We start from the raw sequence: 14,447 nt of genomic DNA, 5'->3' as shown, positions 1-14,447 counted from the left end.
ATATATATATATATATATATATATATATATATATATACACACACTATATATATGGACTATATATTTTAGATTTGTTAAGTAAAATAATCAATATAAAAGATTTAGGCCTTTATCGCGACGATGGTTAAATAGTAATGCGTAAAAAATCTGGACCACAGCTCAACAAAATTAGAAAAGATATTATAAAAATTTTTAAAAATATTGGCTTTCAAATCGAAATAAACATAAATTTAAATATTGTGAATTTTCTTGATGTCACATTTAACCTCTCTGAAAAATCATATAAGCCTTTCAAAAAACCAAACGATGAACTATTATATATTAACATTAACTCTAACCATCCACCCCAAGTTCTAAAACAAATCCTGATTTCAATTAATAACAGACTAAACCAAAACTTCTCAAATGAAAATGTATTCAATTCCTCTAAACAAATATTTGAAGATGCCCTAAAAAAAAAGTGGTTTTGAAACTTTTGAACTAAAATTTGACCCTGAAAAAAAGAATACAAAAAAACGAAATAGAACTAGAAATGTAATTTGGTTCAACCCCCCATATAGCAAAAATGTTTCTACTAACATAGGAAAAGTGTTTTTAAAATTGGTCGATAAGCATTTCCCGTGATCTAATAAATTACATAAAATTTTTAATCGAAATACAATTAAAGTTAGCTACAGTTGCACAAAAAATATGGAAAGAATTATAAAAGGTCAAAATAAGGCTTTGTTAAACAAAAAAGAAATCATAAATGAAAAAACTACAAAAAATTGTAATTGTAAACAAAAAATCAATTGTCCAATGAGTGGAAGTTGTTTATCAAAAAATGTGGTATATATATGTGTTGTTTCCTCTATGAATGTACCTGATAAACAATATATTGGCATAACAGAGGGTGAATGGAAAAAACGTTTTGCGAATCATAAGCAATCTTTCAAGAATAAAAAGTATTCAAAAGACACCATGCTGTCAAAATATATATGGGAACTAAAAGAAAAAAATATTGATGATTTTATACTGAATTGGTCTATCCTTAAAACAGTGCCTGCATATAACAATATTTCAAAAAAATGCATACTATGCCTACAAGAAAAATTTGAAATAATTACACATTCAAATAAATTGAAGTTTTATTAATTTGATCATTCATCATTTCTGATGAATCTTTGTTGATGAAACACAGTGTTAAATAGAAAAAAATTTTGTTAAGTGATTTTCTACTAATATATATATATATATATATATATATATATATATATATATATATATATATATATATATATATATATAAATATATATATATATATATGCAGAGAATACCTTAATTAAATTGTTTAAGAATACACTGGTTTAATGGGGGTTTAAAGGAAAGTTTTGATTGGGGTTTGTTGGAACATTTTTGTTTTAAGGCATCAACTATATTCCTTCTATTATCGCTCATAGATTATTTTTGTTATTTTACACACACATATATAATATATATATATATATATATACATATATATATATATATATATATATATATATATATATATATATATATATATATATATATATATATATATATATATTATATATTTTATATATATATATGTATATATATATATATATATATATATATATATATATATATATATATATTATATATTATAAAAATAATTATATGTATATATACATATATATTATTAAATTAATTTAAATGAAAAATTACAACTTTATAATGGAACTTAAAGTTTCATGCCATTTGGCAATCATCAGCCATTATTTTATATATATATATATATATATATATATATATATATATATATATATATATATATATATATATATATATATATATATATATATATATATGTATATATATATGTATATATATATATATATATATATATATATATATATATATATATATATATATATATATATATAAATATATATATATAATATATATATAATAACTATGTTTTACCAAATACAATAACTATGTTTTACCAAAATATAATCCTGTTACTCAAGTTTACTGTGGAAATGATATAAATAAAATAATCAGCCAAAAAGAAAATTATTTTATGATTAAAATAGATAAACACAAAGCCTGTGAAATCGATCCATTCCATCCATATATATTGACTATTTGCTCTGAAAGTTTAAGTTATTAAATATATTTTAAGGCTACCCTTTGAATCGGGAGAGGTACCAAAAGCAAGGAAAGATAATTTCAATTTTTAAAAATTTGAAAAAAATTGATTTTTTTAACAATAGATTTGTTTCATTTTTTGTCTGTTATATGTAAAGTTTATTTGGCATCTTTTAGGTAATGATTTATAAATAAAAATCAGCATGGTTTTTACCAGGTTAATCTTTCCTTACAAATTTTCTTGAAAACCAAGACATTTTAACTCTAGCAATGGATCAAGAATACCCTATTGACACCCTCTTTACCAGTTTTTCTACATTCAAAATTGAAATGTATGGTATAAAGGGTTTAGTTCGCTAAGTAATTTTTAGTTTAAAAATTACTTAGCATTTTAAGTAGTGTACCCCAAGGCTCAGTTCTTGGACCAATTTTGTTTTTGATTTATATCAAGATCTTTTAGATTAACTAAAAAACTTTAAATGATGCAATGACTGGAGAATGCAATTAAATATAGAAAAGTGTAAAGTTATGCATGTCACTAAAAGAAAAATATTGAACAAAAATATTTTGAAATATTACATTTCTGATTATTAGTTGAGTCTTATATAATGTGAAATCAACCTTGGTGCCATGTTAAAAAATAATCAAAAATATGATCATATATCTACTTGTGTTTCTAAAGCAAATAGAATTTTAGGTTATATTTGACACATCTTCTTTTTATAAATATATACATATATATATATATATATATATATATATATATATATATATATATATATATATATATATATATATATATATATATATACACACACACACACACAAATACTTACATTCAGATCAAAAGAGCCATCAGTACCACTCTCAGTTATGCAAACTATTGTACGCATTGACACACTTGTAACTAGGCATTTATAGGCTCCTATGGTTACAGTTACATTACCAAGACTATTTCCAAAACCAGAACCAGTTATGGTGATTGGTAAACCCCCTGTGGTTGCACCTTGGGTTGGCGAAACTTTATCAACAGAAAATTGATATCTAGTAGTATATTTAGTATTTATTTATTTTTCAAATTTATACTTTTATGAAAACATTCAAAAAAAAAAAAAAAAATGTTAAACTTACTCAAACATTAAGTTAAAATTATTAGGATTCTGACATTTTCCAATACCATTCACAAAAACCATAACTTTTTGCATTCCTGCTTGAAGTTCACCTTAATGATTAAAAAAAGTTTATTAAAAAAATATATATGTTATTTCAAATTACCCTTGTAGGATAAAATATTAGAAAAATTAAAGAAAAAAAATGCATACTATACTGTATTCATTATTTTTATTTAAATGTAGTAACAACTATGTTGTTACTAAACTTTAGAATTTTGAATTTTTTTGCTTTTAAAAATATTTAAAAAATAATTAACTCACCAACAGTACAGATAATACTTTTTGTGGTTTGACTCGTCACAATACATTCTACTCCACCAATATCAACTTTTGCACTATTTTGACAATCTTCACAACTTATAGTAACACTTGTTCCACTTTTACCAGATGAAGGTATAATTGTTGAACATTTGGGTGTTAACAAACTCGAATACGTGAATCCACACATTCCACGCGTCTTGCATTTTGACACTATTCCATTAACTGAAACAACCACCTAAATTAATTGAAAATATTAAAATACAAAGTTATTAAAAGTGAAACAATATACAAATAAATAATAACAAAAAATAAATCAAAAAACAGATAAAATACATTTAAGTAATCTATTGTTTATCACAAATATTGACAATTCCAAACAATTAAACTTTGTAAATTCTTCACAGCCATGCTCTAGACTGATCAAGTCACTTTTTATTTTCACATCTTCTCATGAAGTTGTTGGTATTTTTAGGAAAAATTTTGTCAGAATAATGCATTAAAAAAAACATAAACATAAAAGGTATAACTTACTTGAGGATTTGGTTCTACAAGCTGAAGAAATTCTCCTGGTAATGGTCCAAATAGAATTCCACCATTTTGAATAACTATGGTGTTGTTTAAAACATCTTGACCTTGAATATTGTCAGCAATTAACTGTAATAGCTCTCTGTCTCCTCCTCCAGAAAACCATTCTACTCTCCATTGATAAAAAGAACAGTTGTTATAACTTGTAATTAAAAACACTGTGTTAGGTATTATGTCTTCAAGTATTTTTTTTAAAGTAATCGCATCCACGTTAAGAGGGATGTCTAAAAAAGTGCAAAATTAAGTTTATAAAACAATAAGAGAAATTTATAAAAAAAACAATGAAAATATTATTAACCATCATTATACCATTAGATAAAACAGTTGTTCCATCATCTAATTTGTGTGAAATTTTAAATGTTCCAAAAAGCGGAGGAGTAGAATTTTGATATTTAAATGTTGGAATTGATTTTCCATTACTAGTTGCTTGAAAAATATAGGAATTATTCCGACAAGCATTTGTGAACATAGAAATGCTCCATTTCTTTACATTAGCTACTGAAAAACTGCTATTAACCTTTAACGTATCAATCCATACCTCAGGTGCACTAACAATGTTTTCAACTAAACAAGTGTTGTTTCAAATAAAATTTCATTTTGGTCATTTTAATAATAAAAATCTTTTGTTTTTTTTTCAATTTAATAAAAGTTTATTTTAATAAAAACCATCAGAGAACATTTATGAGAAAAACATGAATAGTATTTCACTTACCAGTTCTCTTTGTGTCTGCTATCCAAATTTCATCTACATAAATTGGAGTTGAAGCATCTTTTGAAGGATCTCGAACAAGTTGTATAGATATAACATTTACAGGAGTGGATTTTTTATACCAACTTTCAGATGTAATAAGTGATTTCATATCCATGCAAACTACTCCACTAGTTGTTTCAGAAAATGGGTAGTTTTTTGTCATAACAGCTGTTGAGCTATCAGCTGCTTGATAAGAAAGCTGTAAATTGAGAGTTGTTGCATACGAACCACGAATCAAAAAACAGAGCTATAAAAAAAGTTTTTTTGACTAAAATAAAATATTTAAATATTTTTCAAGATTTAAAAATATGCTTTGATTTTTTTTATGTTTAAGATGGTTTAAATTTCTATCAAAATTTAAACCATCTTAAACCAATTATTACTTAAAGCACACAATTAAAATACTTTTGTATTGTATCTGTGCGCTTTAAGTTTCACAGCTTGTTAATTTAGAACCCTAATGTCAATGATCTACCCTATAAAAACCTTTTTTAGGGACAATTATGAATACCAATGGGAGTTCAAGACAAAACCCTAAAACCTTTTGAATTTGACTAATATTCCTCACTAATATTCTAATATAAATGCATTTTATTAGAAACTCAATTTTAACTTTACAACTGTTTTTGAAATTAATAAATAAGAAATACTAGTTAAGTTCAATAAAAAGCCTTTGGCTGGAATGCTTATCCTAGATGTTCATCAAGTATAAAACTCATTGGCTGGAAAGTTAATTCTAGATGTTTAGCAGATATAAAAACTGTTGGCAGGAAAACTATTAATTATTTTAATACTTTTTTTGATATTAAGTAATGCAAACCAAATAATACTCATACATTATGTAATACAAGCCAACTAATCATTAAGTAATACAAACAAAATAATAAATTAGGTAACACTAGGTACTGTTTCATTAAGTAATAAAAGCCTCTCCTGATCAAACTAGTCTCTTTTCTAGTCAAATGAGTAAAAAATTTATGCCAAAAGGTTTGAAGGCAAAAAAGATCCAATTGTAGAACCTAATTTTTGGAAAGGGTTTGCACAAACAGAACAAAAATTCGTCAGCTATTTGACTTTAAGTATAAAATCACAAGTTCTTCGTCTGATAAGAAACTAGAATTCACTTAATTCTTGCCAGAGACGTAGTAATGCTTTAATCTCATGATCAATTTACAGCCAATTAACTCAATGCTTATGCTTCAAGCCTTTTTGCCTATGAAGTTGCATTAGTTAATTGGAATGGTTAATTGTTTAACCAAAAATTTAATGGAAACGGTTGCATAAAGATTTTGAGAGATTTAAACAAACTTTTCATACATGTGTACATCATATGAAACGAGTTTAAGGAGAATATAAACTTTATAGATAAATTCATGATCAAATAATAGTAATAATTTTTATAGATAAATTTTATAGCCTTTGATATGTCAAAAGCAATAGCCCTTGCCTTACCATTTTCATCTAATTCATGATAAAACTTTTATGTGGTTAAATATGTCAATGGAAGAGGAGGATTGAAAATGAAATTATAATTTCAATTAGACAATTAACAAAGAGTTAGTTGGTAAATTAAATATTTGAAGAACTTGCTTACAATAGGATTTTAGTATGCTATTTTCCAGCTGGCAAGAAAAAAAGATAAAATTAATCAGATAAAAACAAGAACTTTTTTTCCTTTAAACTCTTCAAAATAGGTCAGCTTCTTTTTGTGCAATATAAACTGATTTATATGTTTCATTGATGTAAGTTGTCATCTTGAAAGTCTATTTTTTTGTAATAACATTCTGGTTTTTAAAAAATTACATATTTGATATTACAATACCTTGTTTATTCCTTAAACTTATTCATTTCTAAGATTGATGGTCTAATTCTAAAAATGGTAGTCCAATTCTAGGAATAAAGGTCTAACATTTCATAACTGCAAATCTAGATACCGGCAAATTTGAAAAAATGACCAACATAAGTAAGAACCTTCATTAGGGCTAAGCAGTTGCAAACACTGGAAAAAGTGTGAATCTGCATTAGTGCAAACAAGCATAAGTGCTCCAAAAGAACTTGCAAAGACCTGCATACATACAAGTGTTTGCGAAAGTTCTTTTGTAGTTTTCAAATCTTCATTAGTCAATATAAGTAAAATATTGTTAATATACAAGTAAAACTAAAAAAAAACTGATGATTATGTAAATTAAAATTGAAGTAAAATTAAGTAAGCATCATCAATAAGTAGCAGCGGTCAAACTTAAGTAGTCTACTTAAGTTAGTGAGACTTGTGACCACGCTAGTGGTCACTTAAGTCAGTGAGCTCTGTCACTAAAACCAGTGGAAAAAGTCACAAAAGTCAGCAAATTCAGTCAATAAAGCATTGCTACATTTAAAAAATATTCAATTTACTCACATATTGATATATTAATACATTAAATGATGGCATTTTAGTTGTGTCATTAGCAATAGTTTGGTCAGCATAAAATATTATCAAGTCACTAGAAAGTTGAAGCATACGTCGACCACAAAAAGGACGTTGATTTTCAATTCGAATGCCATATTCTTTGCCTCCGGCTCTCAAATCAAATTCATAACCTTCAGTGTAAAACACCTTTGCACCTAAAATGTTTTGATTTATAAAAACCACTATTTGAGTATTAATTTAAAAACAATTTTAAAACATTTAATAATTTTTAATACAATAAAAAATTTGCTAAAATTTTTTAATTAAACTTTAACTCAAATATTTTTTTGTTAAAAATGAAGTTACGAAACATATTAATCAATTTTATTTTTATAAAAATATACTTACCACAGGAAACCATAAACTTTTAAATTAAGTTATTAAAAAACTGTTAAAAGAATTTTTTAAATTCAAAAAAAAAAAAAAACATTAAACATGAAAAAAAATTTCATGTTAACATGAAATTTTATTAGTATAAGGTCCAAGAATTACATTTTTAATTTGAGAATATAAAAAAAAAATAACTCTCAAATATAAAAAACAAATAACTATTGACAGATATGGATAAACCAAAAAAAAGGAAAGCAACACAAAAGAATGTGTATATACCACAAGACATAAGAGAACAAATAATAAAAAACTGTATATACAACAAACCAAACATAAAATTAAGAAATACATACATCATATACATACTTTATTGTTATCTTTTTTTTTTTTTCCTTTCTTTATTTTTATTATTATTATCTATTACTCTATTTTATTCTTGTGGAAATTAGACACTTATAAGTTTTTAATATTTTATCAATAGAAAATAAATAACTCAATCAATTATAAATGTTCCATTAATGCCTATGACTAACTGCCAACACATATGCAAAGAATGGATGATTTAAAACTAGTATTAAAAAAAAACTTAAGGTAAAAGACTTTAAAACTAACTTATATATAAGTATAATATTTAATATATAAAATACATAATATAAAATATATAATATAAAATGTTAATTAAAGTGTTAAATATTTTTGTTACAAGAATATTTTTATTTACAAATAATTTTTTTAAATGAAACTTTTTCTTAGCTTGAACGTTTTTATTAAACTAAGTATTTTCATCTATTTAAATGTTTAAATAACTTGTATAATTTTTAAAAAAACTCAAAAAACAAAATTTCTTTAAATAAGAGTTCATACCATAAGTTACAGAAAATGCACAATTTTCTGAAAAGATATCAGATTTTAATACATTTTCAATATCTGCAACAGAGCTATTTACTAATAATGGACGTGTGCTGCGACTATCAAATGTTAATGAAATAAGGCTGTTTACACTCAAGCTGCTAACATCAATTATCTAAAAATCATATTTCAACATTGCTAACATAAAAATTTTATATTTATTAAATGTTTATAAAACATATCCGAAAATCATTTTCATTTTCTCATTTAAATTACAAATATTTCTTAAGCCCAATTTTAACTAATTATATTTTTATTTTAAGAATTATAAATCTTTACCTGTATTTCAGGTTGGTAAACAGAATATATTGTTAAATTTTGAAATTCATTGAAAACTTTATCAAGATCGGCATTACTCAGATTGGTTTTATAACCTAGTAACCCAACCTCCAACTGATATTCTCCGCCACCATCAGCTAGGTAAGCTTTAAACAGATACTCTCTGTCTTTTCTCATGTACATTTTTCTGGATTTTTGTTCTGCATACGCAAAGAAACTTGTCTGTGTCCAATAAGTGCTTCCACAAACTTTAACCTTCAAAATTAAAATTACAATATTATAAAAAGGTAATCAAATAAATATCTAAAAACAATATAACATCAACCTTATCAACTATACAATATAACATAAAGCATCAATCTGGTTAACTTTAGTTTATCTAATTTAATCTTTTTTTTCCATTTAAATTTGCCTCCCTAAGCTCCAGAGGAGCCCCTACAGTTGAAGAAGATACTCAAAGTTATAAAAAATTAAAAAGATTTTATAATTTATTAATTTCAGTTTTAAAACTTTTATGCTTTTTAACCACCTTAGTTGTAAAAATTTCTGTGAGATTATGATTGTAAATTAAAAAAAGTATAGCCTTAAACTCTTCACTTCTATCTAATGCACTTTAAAACCTATCAGTTATTACAGTTAATAATCAGCAGTAGAACAAAAAGATCGAAATCCATAATGATGATCACAAAGTAAATTATTTGATTCAAGATGAGAGATTAAGTGTTTATTAATCAAAAACTCAAAAACTTGTTTATAATAGTAAGAAGACTAATGGGACAGTATTGAGACAAGACAGATCACTCTCTAGAATATTTAAAAATAGGAATAACAGATGCCAATTTCTAGCAGGTTGGAAAATAAGACTGATAAGCACTTGTTTAATAGTTTTGAAAGAATAGACAACAGCTCCAGAGAACACTTCTGCAAATCAATATTAGGTATGTTGTCCAGACCACAAGCTTTAGAAAAAAAGAGCTATTAAAGATTCTCCAAAAGTCTCTGAAAAAATTTTAACAATGGTTTCTAACAATGGTAAACAGAGACCTGTTTACTGGAGAATTGTTTTGCTAATAGAAATGGAAGTAATGGGTACAATTGGAAACTGCAGCAGCACAATGAGAGGAAAACTATGAAGAAGAGTGAGGCTTGACTTGAAATTGTTGAGAGGAAATATAAAATTTCATGCCAGCCTGAATCCAAGAAGTTATATAAAAAGCACATTTCTCAGCAGGCAGACGAAAGATTTCTATCCAAAGACTATCATGAAGAAAATCACGGAAAGAGTCTCAGTCAGGTTCAAGGTAGTTGAAGGAGGTAAAATGATAGAGGGATTCTGATAATGAGGAAGAATGAGATAATAGTTTTAAAGAGATTAAACTGTAATCAGAAACACCTAAGTGTGAATGTGGGAAAACTGAGCACTGACTAGAATCGGAAACAAGACACAAGTCAAGTATAGAAGGTAAATGATTCATATTGTCTCAAAAGCGAGTAGGAAAGTTGACTATTTATTTTAGAGATTAAGAAAGCCTTTCATGGCTTTCTTTCAAGGCCTGCAGAGTCACTGACACAAGCTAACATCAAATAGAGAGCAATCTTATGGTGATGGAGAGCAATATAGAACAAAGAGAAAGACGATAAAGTAAATTGGTACTAAATGAAAGAACATAAAAGAATAGTCTCTGGATTTGAACCTAGTTTCCAGAATAATGGGTAAATTCTTATGAATGTAAATTCCAAGACCAAGCATGTGACTATTGGAGTCTTTACGAACTAAAAGAAAATAACCATCAACACTAAGATTACAAGACAATCAAACTCAAATTAGTCTCACAAAGAGCAAATAGGTTTGGTGGCCTTTGCAAGAGATAAGACTCAACAGAAGAAAAGTTACTTCAAAGAACACGAATATTAGTGAATGATTGATTTAGAGAAGTTGGTGATGATGATGGTTTTTTGTGTTTTATTGTTTTTAGTACATTAGTCATTTTTAAATTTGTTAGAGAACTTTACTCAAAGTATAGATAGTACTCAGTGCACTATTTAATAGTCCAAGCAATTACCTCATTACTATTAATAAACCCTGCGCCATAACAAAGAGCTCCAAAAGTACAAACAGGAACACAATCTATGTGCAACACGGCACTGTTAGTACTATGATACATAACAGCTGTTGATGGAATCAGCCCCTCTGAGAGCTACCTCTTAGAGGGGAACTCAGAGAGCTACCACAGAGTTTGGGAAAACTAACTACTAGCTGGCCTCAAAACCATAAAACTCAGTTTTAAAGCTGTTCCCTCATTAGGAGATAATAAAATGAGTTGTCTACTAATAAAAACAGAGACACAAGCAAAACCCATGCATCGAGTCAAATAGATCCAGCATTTAACATCCTAAACTGGAAACAATGTATAATAAATTCATTTGCGACAGCCTAAAAGATGAAGAAGGGGTGCAGGGCTGGTTAACAGAATCTGTTTACCCCTTAAGTCTTTGCCTAGAAGGCCTTCTACAAAACAGTAGTTGGATGCATTTAATGACTGCCTAAGATGAGTATTTTTATCTAAACACTTTTTCTAGCCTTTACTTAACCAAGAGCTCCAAGGCAGGGGGTGTGTTAAATTAAAGTTGGTTCATCCTAGCCTTTGCCTAAAAAAACATATCCTAAAAAGCAGCAGGACATAAAGCAGGTTGTACTAGGTTACATGTAACATGTGTATACATATATTATGTATATTATAAAATCACAGTTATTGTAAAAATAATATATATATATATATAATATATATATAATGTATATATATATAATATATATATAATATATATTTATATATATATAAAATATATATATATATATGTATATATATATATATATATATATATATATATATATATATATATATAAAATATATATATATATATGTATATATATATATATATATATATATATATATATATATATATATATATATATATATATATATATATATATATATATATATATATATATAATATATATATATATAGTTATTGTAAAAAGTCTAATCATTTAGGAAAAATTTCAATTTCTAACCTCTTAATCTCATTCTTGGCTGCACAAATTTTATATAAATATATTTCAAATACCTAAAACAATAAAAGGCATATTTTTGTAATAACAAAACTTACCATTTTTGTAGATGACATATTAGAAGGTGAGTCGCTGATCTCTAATATACTTCCATCATCAGCATTTATCATAATATGATAAAAGCCATCCTGTGGAGGTCGCAAAAATCCTGTAACTCTTGCACTAATAGCAGGATATCGCCATGGTAAGAACTGCTTTCTGCTATAAATCTGCAGTTCTGCGTATGATGTGTTTCTAACAACAGGAACTGGAAACGAATCATTAAACTTGTTTTTAACATCCATTATGTAATTATTTGCTTTAGGCCATATCTCTATATCATGGCCACGACCACCTAAATATATATACATTGATTTTAAAATCAACACAAACATGACCATCAAATTATAAACACAAATTTTACAATATGACCTCTTCATATTTAAAATAGTAAGAGTAGGGGAGAGTAGGGGACCATGATACATGGGGTACCATAAAACATTGTAATTGTGAAAATATTTTAAAAGTTGTGACAATCAATTTCAGGTGAAACAGTTGACAGTTTTCAGGTGAAACAACTAGAGTTGAGTTTTGACAAAAAAATCATTTGATATCATTAGGCCTGCAAAGGGCAAATTTTGTGTTTTTTTAATGACTAAGTAATTTATTAGTTGTCAAAGTTGCTAATTTTTAATTGATTATGGTTTTTATATTAAATTGATTGGTAACATTATTTTGTAAACTATAATCCTTATTTTCTGAATTGTGATTGGACAATATGGATTAAGCATAAAATGATACGTCTGGATTTCTGAAATATGATATGGGTAGCTAATGTTGCGTACCTTGGTGGTACCACCATTCAGACATGGTTTTTCAGTTGCCACATCCCTCTATTACAGGAGGTTCAGCACAACAGCTGCAAAAACTATCATTTGGCATTAACTTTGATTACCTAAATGTACAGCAGACAAACTCTAAATCAAAGTGAAAGACTTAAATTTACTAAACTTTAATGTAGGCTTTTGTTATTACTCTTTTCTTAATAAACTTTATTGCTTATGTAAGTTTTTAATACTTCTAAATTTAAATTAGTTTAAATTTATAATCATATATAGCTATATAAACTAATATACAATTTATATAAATTTAACTAGTTTGATTAATATTATTTTAAATGAGGCTGATGTGAAGTCTAATTATCCTATAAGTAAACATTACATCAAATTTCTACCATGAGTACTTAATCTGTTAAAACAATAATACCTCCAAGGTACAACATACATACCTCTAAGTATGTATGCTGTACTTTGTACACTCTATATTTTCAAAATAAAGAGTGTACCCTGTACACTCTATATTTGTAAAAGTTTGAAAATATCTCCGAGGTACACCACTCTCTCCTATAAATTCATATATATATATATATATATATATATATATATATATATATATATATATATATATATATATATATATATATATATATATATATATATATATATATATATATATATATAAATTGTTGCATTTGGGAGTACGGAAGGTAAAAAACTATTTTTTTTGTCAACAAGTACGCCACTTTTAATTACTTTTGACTTTTGTCCAAAATTTTTGTGTTGCCAGAAAGTTAAAACCATTAATTAAATTACAAATAAATCGTTTTTTAAACCGCAAATTTAATTGACCAGAATGCTTTTAAAACATTCTGAATGTTTTTAAAACATTCTGAATGTTTTTAAAACATTCTGAATGTTTTTAAAACATTCTGAAGTAATCATTAGCCATGATTACTTAGTTTTTTTAGCGGTGCATGTTTGTCTAGAAGAGAGTTAAAAGTAGTGAAGAAATCTTCATATGATTTATTAGTATTACTATTGGAAACTTTGATTACTTTATCCCAGTTGGTTTCCAAGTAATCATTCCTGAATTCTTCACTATTTAATTTAAAGTTTCAAAGAATAATATTGCTTTTTCGAGAATTAATAATTCTTTTTTTAAAAGATGAATAAATTAGAAACTGTGGCAAATGATGCGATATTCTAATAGTTAGATTGCCTGAAAAAATATCTTTAGAAGTTGAATTAGAAAATATATTATCAATTAAAGTACTTGAGTGATTGGTAATTCTTGTCAGTAAAGATACAAAAGGAAGAAAGTTATTTGAAGCAATGGTGTTCAAATACTCTGAGGTTGAATTATTTGAGTTTGCTTTTATAAGACTGATATTAAAATCAACCATTATAAAAATAGTTTTATATTTTTCAACAGCAAGTTTTTCAAATAGAATAGCTAGATATGAAACAATAAATTCATTAATATACATGTTAGGATGGCAATAAACACAGCCTACTGTGATATTAGACTTTTTAGGGAAAATGATTTCAACAAGAACAGACTCTAAGAATTGGAATTTATACAAAAGTAAATCACTTCCAGATTTATAAACTACTTTATTAGAAATGTAAAGT

The 14,447-nt window shown here is 26.0% G+C and overlaps 1 protein-coding gene across 2 annotated transcripts in view; it reads right to left on the bottom strand.

The window, feature by feature from the left end:
- LOC100197653 (fibrocystin-L) overlaps nucleotides 1-14,447 on the bottom strand; it is a 143,707-nt gene that overhangs the window by 80,675 nt on the left and 48,585 nt on the right. For both annotated transcript variants that reach the window (XM_065804129.1, XM_065804130.1), the window contains 10 exons: nucleotides 12,036-12,331; nucleotides 8,868-9,122; nucleotides 8,544-8,703; nucleotides 7,299-7,504; nucleotides 4,865-5,150; nucleotides 4,462-4,716; nucleotides 4,099-4,376; nucleotides 3,568-3,802; nucleotides 3,266-3,356; nucleotides 2,971-3,178 (listed from right to left, as the gene is read on the bottom strand). In XM_065804129.1, coding sequence (XP_065660201.1) covers nucleotides 2,971-3,178; nucleotides 3,266-3,356; nucleotides 3,568-3,802; nucleotides 4,099-4,376; nucleotides 4,462-4,716; nucleotides 4,865-5,150; nucleotides 7,299-7,504; nucleotides 8,544-8,703; nucleotides 8,868-9,122; nucleotides 12,036-12,331 — 2,270 coding nt within the window. The remainder of the gene's footprint in view (nucleotides 1-2,970; nucleotides 3,179-3,265; nucleotides 3,357-3,567; nucleotides 3,803-4,098; nucleotides 4,377-4,461; nucleotides 4,717-4,864; nucleotides 5,151-7,298; nucleotides 7,505-8,543; nucleotides 8,704-8,867; nucleotides 9,123-12,035; nucleotides 12,332-14,447) is intronic.

Source organism: Hydra vulgaris, chromosome 08, assembly GCF_038396675.1.
Source record: "Hydra vulgaris chromosome 08, alternate assembly HydraT2T_AEP".
Taxonomy (NCBI): Eukaryota; Metazoa; Cnidaria; class Hydrozoa; order Anthoathecata; family Hydridae; genus Hydra; species Hydra vulgaris.
This window is presented reverse-complemented; position numbering and strand designations above follow the sequence as displayed.